At 42.5% G+C, this 9,459-nt stretch overlaps 1 protein-coding gene across 1 annotated transcript, besides 1 other annotated feature; it reads right to left on the bottom strand.

Annotated features, from left to right (window-relative positions):
* Window positions 1–366: 366 nt before the first annotated feature.
* On the bottom strand, window positions 367–912 carry PCL1 (Pcl1p; the record flags this gene model as incomplete). The annotated part of the gene is made up of 1 exon (XM_018855352.1): window positions 367–912. A coding segment is annotated over one exon (546 nt), but the record flags the coding sequence as incomplete, so codon positions are not given.
* Window positions 913–7,761: 6,849 nt separating this feature from the next.
* Window positions 7,762–8,052: a sequence feature (Protein overlapping with rRNA (METBIDRAFT_35276, OBA22808.1) was converted to a misc_feature.).
* Window positions 8,053–9,459: the final 1,407 nt, after the last annotated feature.

Below are 9,459 nucleotides of genomic sequence, written 5' to 3'. Positions count from 1 at the left end.
CCCCCCCCCCAGAAGTATCGCCGGCTTCTAGTGGGTCTGGGACATGTGCCCTAGTCGATGGAGCATCTTGGCCAGCTCCACCTCCTCGGCACGAGCAATCATTCCAATGTCGGGATGCACCCCAGCATTTTTGTGGTATGCTTTTTGTGCCATCAACGGGCTCATCGATTCAACTGAGCTACACGAGCTCTGTCGCACGTGATACAGGGAATCTTCCGAGTGGGCGGGACTCACAGGAGACTCGCGGCACAAGGATAACGAGGAAGCCGCCAGAGTGCTTCTGGAGATCGAGCCACGGGAGGCGGTTGTATGGGTTTGCGTTTTGGCTTGTAGCCGCGATGCGGCGGCGGCCTGTTGCTGTGCGTACAAGAACTGTTTCATCCGGGCAGTCTTGACCAAGTCGTCCTTGATGGGGGCCAAGAACTTTCTCAAATGCAGCACCATGTCTTCATTCGATACCTTGACGTTCCAATTTAGGAGGAAAAGCAATTGCACCTCCATCAAGTTGACGTCCTTCAAGCTGAATAGCCCGTCGGTGTACTTCGCCCAATGGACGTTTTTGGGGGACGAATCGTTGTGGAACTTCAGCGCTAAGATCAAGCAGCTCAAGAAGACACGGTGTCTGGTGCAAGCCAAGCCCTGGGCGTTGTGCGGCAATTTCAGCTTCAAGCGGCCCAACAACACCAACGTGGCCATCAACGTGCCTGTGTACACATTCGTGTACTTGACCAACTTGTTGATAAATGACATCAACGATGGGAGCGGCTTGCCGCCGTTGGTGCTCTTGCTGTTCTTGTCTTCCTGGCACTGAATCACCTGCAAGGTGGCCACCACAAGTTTATGGACCATGTCCTGAGAAACAGGGGTCCTGATGAAGACATTAAGCGCCTTCAAATCGAGTGACGAAGTCATGTTTATCGGATTGTATGTGTTGTATTTCGTGGGAGTATGAGTGGGAAGTAGGAACAGTCAGATTCTGCAGATCAGATCTAGATAGTCAGACAAACAACACGGGTATCAGAGGAGCAAGCTGGAGATTCTATTGGCTTGCAAGAAAAAGATGTGGTAAGGGGGCGAAAACAAAATGAGAAAGAAAGGACCGCCGGCGGGTAAAAAAAAAAATCCTCCCTCATCAAGTTGGAATTCCCAAGAGAAACCAACGCATATTAATACTCATGGTCCGCGTCAGAGTGCTAGTCGAAGAAATCTGCAAGGCGGCCTCGCGACGCAGGTCCATGCCACCGCGCTGCCCCTTCAACGCGAGAACGCCCTTTACGTGCAGGTGTATACATACCCACACGTCAGAGGTCCATTTTAGCACGTGAGGGAATGTGGAGCACGCGGAATGCACACCACTGTATGAGCAGAAAAAGAATGTTGCAGGACGTTTCAAACATCACAATGGGCCGCTGCAGCAGGATGCTTAAAGCGCGTCCAGCTCAACCCGTTTCGGACGAATAGTTTCTGGAACAGAGGAATTTTTTGTTCTTGGCGGTGTTTTCTTCCTGCCGAATGGGGGCTGGTGCCCGGCACCACCTCCTTCTTGTCCCTTTTCTTTCCCGCGGCATTCCCTGGCACGGGTCTCGCTTCGAGTCAGCGCGCCCTCCCTGTTTCCACCAGTAGGTGCCAAGGCTTAGGTCTGGCCGAAAGAGGAAAATTAGAACAAAACCCCGGCGGAAAAAAAAAAGAACGATGGTGGAATAAAAAGAAACCTTGTAATCTGAAAAGGAGAAGGAAGGGAAGAGGACAAAAAAGAAACAGTGCTCATCACCCCGCGGCTGCAACATGTTCAGGCAGTCGAAACTGGTGCGTTGTCGATTTACTTTCGTGCGCATCAAGACGCGTACTCTGAGTGCGCAGTTGCCAGCATGTAGCACCCGGAACTCACCCGGGCATGTGATCTGGCACGTGACCATCACACCCACGCTGGTCAATGTCGCCAATGTCGCGCATTGCACAAGGTCAAGTCCATTCTGGCAATACCATCGTGTGACTTTAGGACACTTTCACCTCGATATAACAGTTCTATATTTCTTTTCTTTCTGGTCTTAAATTCAGTTCCTACCTGGATATACTTCTTCTTTTCATTTTCAGTATTCACAGGGAGTGAGAGAATGCAAATCATGTTGTGCTGTGGGTCCAATTAAATAGGCATTGCGGGCCTAGTACCCTAAACATGAAACACATGATCTACCTATTTCCGGCCGAAAGATGGCATAATTTGATTGGGATTTCAGCTTTATGTGGTTTCGGCAAGTTTGTCTCCATACTTGTGCCAACTGAATCCTCAAGGACGAATCGTCTGATCAGCACTCCTTGGCGTTGAAGTATAATTTCGCCAAAATCGCTTTTGTGCCGAAAAACCTTCGCAATCTGCTTTTCAAAATGTCTTTTATGTTCTCCTTGTAGTTAGCATTAATGTATCATCCAAAAGTATTGCTTCTTGCAACCGACATCCCTCTATTGCGCACTTTGAAGGCACCCATCACTTTATTTCTTCAAGGACGCAACCCACCGTCGGACCATTCTTCATGTTGCGAAAACTTCTCGACCTCAATCATTCAATCCCCCATTTTCGAGCATACCTCGGAAGCTGGTGGTTGGCTATTTAGCTTCTTGATGGTTTTGTTCCTGACATGGAGTTCCGAGGGGATAATGTTCTTTCTTCCGGGGTGAAAGTGTATGGTATGGGTTAGATCCTCCCTCTTTCTCATGGTTCTTGAGTACTTAAAATCTCTGTAAATTTGAAACTCTTGGTTTTCTGATTTATCATTCGTCCTAGTGAAAATATATTTTGTCGCTGTGGTGTTCTCTCTCTTTGTCATGTTTGTTGCCTCTTTTTTCCAATCGTTTTGCCTGCTTTTGAGTAAAGCGATACGCTTGGTGCGAACACAATCAATACAGCGAATAAACTAATAATCCCAAGAGCCTATTTCAATGAAATACAAATTTATGATGACATCCTCAAGAATGGATCCGCCGTAAAGTTGGAAAAAAAAAAAGCAAACTCCCACATTCACCGGCGTTCCGGTGTACTGCTTTGATTAAAACCTTAATTTGCCAGGACGACATAGACTCAGTGGGCCAATTTGCGTCTAGACCCTCCCATTGTGTGAGAAGCAGCCCGAGTATATCACTGTTTGGATTTTAGGTGGAAGTTCAATCGGAGAAAGGGACAAAATTTGAATTAAGATAATCAAGAAAACCAAAGTATAAGTTGAAACAAGACTCAGTAGCTTATTTCCCTGAACATGGCGCAATAGTCCCCCGTGAGATCTTTTCTGCCTATTAAGCAAATTACTATCCAATGTGGTGTTATGGGAATTCCTGAAGGATGCTGATTCAGGGACCTCAAAAGCTTTTTAGGAAATACCAACTCTCTCTTAAATTAGAGACGAATGCGCCTCGCATTCTAGCAAATCATGAAGTGCTCTTTCGTCTCTCAGAACATTTTCACGTTTTCAACAATATCCTCAGTGACTTTTTAGATGTTTTTGCCTCAGATTAGCGTGGCAAGTCAAGATGGTGTTCATGGAACGGCAAATACTTCCGAATTAGAATTTCATGATTTTCCGTGTCAGTCAGCCGCCAATTCCAGAAAGTAAAATAACAAATATGGCTATGCTTGGAATGTGCAACAACTGCTTGATGGCGTATCGAGATACATACGGGCACTTCGTATTAGAGCTCAAATCGTCCATCCATACTGTGAAACAGCCTGGAACTGATATTCGCTGCGCAAACAAACTTAGAAAGAAGGGTGGAAGAAACAGAAGTCACAAAATGCCCCAGAGGTATCTTGTTTATCCTTACAAATAAGTGGCATATCCCTGCAATTTAACCTGACGGGGACTTGAGGCATATGCGCTGCACGTGAGAGGTATTTTTACAGAGGATCTTTTACTAAAATGTGCTGTGATCCAGAGTCTCAATATTATGTGAAGACATGGTGGGATAAATCCATCCAAATGGATCATGCGCTTGAATTCTCCAGCTCTTACGCAATATGATTGAATCTTACAGTACTTTTTGGACACGCACTACTCCTGCCCCCATTCTTTTTTTTCAAAGTACTCAATCATGAATCGCGTACTCACAACGGCGCTTGAAAGCTTCTTAAACCAAGGCCCGCAACAAAACAGAATGCAAATCACTGGATTGAAATATCGGTGCTGCGACATGCGTGTCCCGAGACGAGGACAGAGATCACGTGTGCGGTCACGTGCTCCACGACTTCCGGGCCCCGCGCACCGGGCTCCCAGGCCTGACCTGGACCTTCCCGATCAAACCGCGCATTTCCCCAAATGACTCGTTAATACAGGCTGTTGATGTTTAACATTTTCCCGTTTGGGCTGCGGAGAAACCGCATAGCCTGGTTGCACGCGTTTACATGAAAACTGGTTCAGCGGCACTTGCATCGTTGGCACATGGGTTTGGTGAGGTTCTAGGCATATGAAATATGGAACATGACCCACCTGGCCAGATTCCGATGTGACTCGCCGTTTTTTTTGCTTTTCAGCCTGCGCCACTTTGCTAGATTGACTCTGGGGCGCTCATGGGAAAAGCTCCGTTCGGGAAATGGGAGAAAGAATAGGAAATGTAGGAAGAAAAAAGAGCTGGTAACGATTTCTTGGCTCCAATATGGCGAACAAACCAACCAAAAGTAAAAAAGCACAAACCTCTGCAGCATTCCAGATGCGGGAATTTCTATTCGGCGAATTAAGAACGCATTATTGTGGAGCGTGGACGAGCACAATACTTGAGAGCCCGAAACGCCATGAAACCATCGTCATTTCCAGGGATCGGCAGTTCAGACCCCGACTGAATTCCACTGTTTATGTCTGCTCAGCCCCATTTCTCAAGTAGTGCTGATTGAGCAAGCGTCGAAAAAGACGCTTGCAAACAAGTACCATCATGTTCGAAATATTGGCCTGCAATCTCGGCTCCAATGCAAGCCGATAGCGAGGCCCTAAATCAACGATGGTTGAGAGCAAATGAGAAAATAGAAATTTACGCAGTCAAGTCCAAACGCACTAAACAATAGAAGCTAGCAAAGCGAAAAACAATGCTAGCAACTACCCGAATAGTTGATTGGACGTGGTGAAATTGGCAAGTTGGTTTCCTGAACAGTTAGTATTTTGTCAAAAGTTGAATCAACAGATTCGGAGACATCTCAGGCAATGGGTTTACTGGATCGATCATTTATGAGTATTCTGACTGGTGCACAGCGTTTAGTCATCAAAGTGTCTCTGCAAGTTACATACAATTGTGTTTGATGAGGAGTATGTTTATCATGGTGCAAATTTTTTTAATTTATAACTGCGATGGTGCGGGTAACACCGCGTCACGTGACCGACCCTGGTCTTCTGTTCAGCGAGGGCAGGGCGAAACTTCATGCAATTCTCAGCTATCTTTCTGGTCGACCTATCGAGGCAAAGTTTCATAGAAAATGCCGCTACAGTTTTGAAATCTCTCAAGTATTATTCTTTTGTGTATTTTTAGAAGTTTTAAATTAAAAACTAAGTCAGATAATACCAAGTAGAGAACTAACATCGCAATTTTCGAACTCACAATCAGTTGGCACTATCTGAACGAAATTGCGAATATGGAAAACGGAAAACCTGCGGGGAAAATTCGAATTCAGATTTGCTCTTTTGATTTTCAAATGACGAATGGATTACGGAAGCTAAAGTATAAACAGGTATCATTTTTTTAAAATCTAGCTCCAGTCCATGACGTGTCCACATCGTGATTTCATCTGCGAGATGCGAGCCTTGGTTTTATAATAGCATGTAGTCCATGCGGCTGCGTTTCAAGAGTTCCAATTCATTTCTTTTTGTCACTTATGATGATCTGTATTCTAAATATAAAGTCAAAAGTGAAAGTTGAAAGTCGACAGCTTCAAGCTTGAACTTCTAAAGCGAATAGAACCACAATTTTCGGACACAATCGTGTATTCCCATGCTCTGAATTGGTCCAAGTTTGTCAGCTCTATACAGACAGAGCTTTCAAGACAGTAACAAATTACCAGAAGTGGCATATTCTCGTAAGAAGAATACAATTCTAAGTAAACAGATCTTGGTTTTTCTCTAACTGTCCAAAAATATCAAGGTTTGATTAGAATTTTTCGGAGAATGCGTTGTATGCGGTATCGGTGAACAAATCCCGGCTGGAACTCGAGAATGTAATCAGAATTTTTGTGCCTTGAACAAACATAATTTCTGAGATCCACAGGCACGAATTCTGAAACATTTTCTCAATTTTTTCATCATCCCTCTTTCTTTTAGTCAACCTATGAACTCAGTGATAGCACTAGAAATGCTGCTCTAACATATTTATTGTAGTGCCTCAGTGTTGGACTCTCCTCAACTTTGATTCGGGAAGCATATTAAACAAGCTTCAGAAACGAAGTATATACAAATGTTATTCAAAAACCACTGATACTCGAATATGACACATAGAGCTGAGCAGACATATCTGCAACCTCAAGAACATTCCTCACGTAAATTGTGGCGATAGTCCAAGGCCAGGAAGCAATAGTGAAACAGAAGAGCATGGTTACATCTGTAATTTATGCGCTTATTGCACAGATATGACGGTTTCAGAAAAACTCGAAATGTGAGTTTCGAATTGGAAAACTGTATATTGGCCTCTCCCAATCATATACTCTTACCCATATATGTCGAGGTGAATTTGTGAGGATTCATTGATGTATTGGTCTTATCTAGGCCAGAAAGAGATGAGTGGTATTTAAGCCTAGCACAATGCAACCGGCTGCAAAAGGGCTTCTCCATCATAATTATATAACGTAGAAGTCGTATAGATGCTTCTGATGGATTGTTTGCTCCGAACAATCTTTTTAATTATCGGCTCATTCATAGATCAGGAGCAAAACATCAACCATTTGTTGGAATATTTCGGAAAATATTAACAGACAGTGAGAGCAGGAAAATAACAGAAGCAACAGTCAAAGTCTTTATACGACACTGTTTATTCAGGCAGCAAAAATACCAGATAATTTTCCAGAAAGTGTAAGTATTAGAAAACCACAGTTTTTGGCTTGGAACAGCAGAAGAGCCAACTAATTATACACTATCGAGAAAAATCCCTCCTTTGAATTGCTTTCACCAGAACTGTATTTTACACCGGATAAGCCTAGCAACTATCAAATCATTAAAAAGGCATTTTCTATAGCGAAATCTATCCCACCGAGAGCAGTACACATAGTCCGTCAATTTAAAGGAAAGTGGCAGAACTTGATGCTTTGGCAAAGTATCGTTCAACTTCAGTTACTGATGCATCTCAGCGATATTTATCGGACAGCTGAGACCCATAACAAAGAACTACATATGGCGAATTGACAATAATTTCTGCCAGAAACACATACGAGAGATGTATAAAAAACCACCAATAAGGAAGAAGAGGTGTAGTTATCTTGTGAGGTAGGTGGTGAAGATTCATCAAAAAGTCAGGAAGATAGATCCCAAAGAGACTGACTTTATTTTTTGAACGCGTCTTTCCAGAAGTGCAGTCTCGCCTGTCATCGCTTGCAAATTACTTTCCAATCATGCTGCTATAACTAAATTCATCTATAACCTCATCCATGACAATCCACAACAGGATATTGCTAGCTTCTCGAAACTGTATAATCCATATTGATCAAATTTTCCCTCCTCGGTGTACATTTCCTCTGGTCCATATCCATAAACTCAATGAGACGAGTTCCTCTTTTGTCAAGGGAAAAAAATACGAGTCAGCCACAAAAAGATTGCAGCACCACAATTTCGCATATGGTCTCCCACTACACTACTCAGTGTGGCCCTATGCAGCTTAACTAACGTTGATCGGACGGGAAACAGTGCTTCCTGCATGGTATGGCCGCAACCGACGTTCGTAATTGAAGAAACGTCAGATAGTGTAAATGTAAAATTATTAGGAAGTTGCATCACCTTTTATTGTGCATCATTTGTTGACCTCAATTCTAATACCTTGCAAATAGTGGAGATGCTAGCTGCTTTACACTTAAAAGGTACGTATCTGGGGACTGTTTAAAGAGTTTTTTTTATATAATATTTATATAGGTTTGCTCCTCCTATCAGATCAATCTACCAAAAAAAAAAGTGGTGGGGTTTTGCACACCTTCAGTGACACCTTTTTTTTCAAAGAAACATATCCGGGTTTTATTCGTTGCATTTGTGAAAACACCTTGACCGATATGCCAGCAAGAACAACCCTATAATATGATGCTTCTTTCAAAAAAAAAAAAAAAAAAAAAGGAGCTCAAGAGTGTTTTCGAATTTTCACAGACATAGGGTTTCCTTGTTTAAAAAGGTTTTGCTAACTCAGGACCAAGCCTTATAATCACGATGTCCGTCCAAATCAGGAGAATCTGGTCACTGGTAGTTTAACAAAATTTGGCCGACGACTCTATAGAGATTCAAGTTCAAACACTGTCTTGGTGGTTTGGACAGATTCCAAAAAAATAAACAGTTAGCGCTTACTTTGATATTTCTTGAAGTGACACAAATATTACCAAAGCTTCTTCGGCTTGCAATTCTCGGAAGACGAAAACAAAGATGATGCAAAAGAATTCAGATAAGACTATAGAATATAAATTTTTTGTCTTCTATGTATTCTGTTTTATTCCGGCCATATTTTTTTGGCCGTCTGAGATGTAGCATGAGGAAGACTGGCTGAATGCTCTCGTTTCTTAAAGGTTGAGAAAAAATTTCACCAAGTTAAAGATGTGGATTTCAGCATGGTTTCCAATTTGTCACCATAAGATGGCAACTATTGAATATTCTATTATCGAAAAGATAAAATTGTGTTTTAAGTCATGTTTTTAATTTTGAGCAGAAATGTGAAAGCTGTGAGATATCTGTAAATGATTTCTCAACCTTTTAAACCACCTCTCTGGAAGTGTGAGTTTTTTATGTGAGTGGGTGATTCATATATTTTTGGGGAGATTGCAAGTCTCTTCCTGACAGACATAGATGTCCTCGATAGTTTTTTGAGCTTATGTCTGAAGTTTAGATAAGGCATATATTGGCATACCTCTGGTGACATCCGTGGTATCAAGGAGATTCTCACTGTTGCAGTGTAGTTTTAGCGATTTGTATAATAAAACTGGTGTCTGTGAGGTATACATACCTGAGGCTTCGTGAAGTCCTCTCTCTTTTTATACCTACATTTTGAGACAGATAGATTTGAAGGCTAAAAACTTTTGTATTTGAGCCTCATCCACAACATCCTGGAGGTTGATCTTCAGAAGGTTTTAGACCCAGTAGGATACCCAGTCATGCTATAACTCAATTATGACAAATATTAGCCTGGTGAGTATATATATATATAAATACCGGCAAGGTGAAAACTCAAGCTAAAGGTAGATCAAATGCAATGATTCTAAGACTTCATATATCAGCTCAATAAATTTTTTTCAATCACTACTTCTATTGAAAA

Source organism: Metschnikowia bicuspidata (genome assembly GCF_001664035.1).
Source record: "Metschnikowia bicuspidata var. bicuspidata NRRL YB-4993 chromosome Unknown METBIscaffold_1, whole genome shotgun sequence".
Taxonomy (NCBI): domain Eukaryota; kingdom Fungi; phylum Ascomycota; class Pichiomycetes; order Serinales; family Metschnikowiaceae; genus Metschnikowia; species Metschnikowia bicuspidata.
The sequence above is the reverse complement of the archived record's forward strand: the minus strand, read 5'-3'. Positions and strand labels throughout refer to the sequence as shown.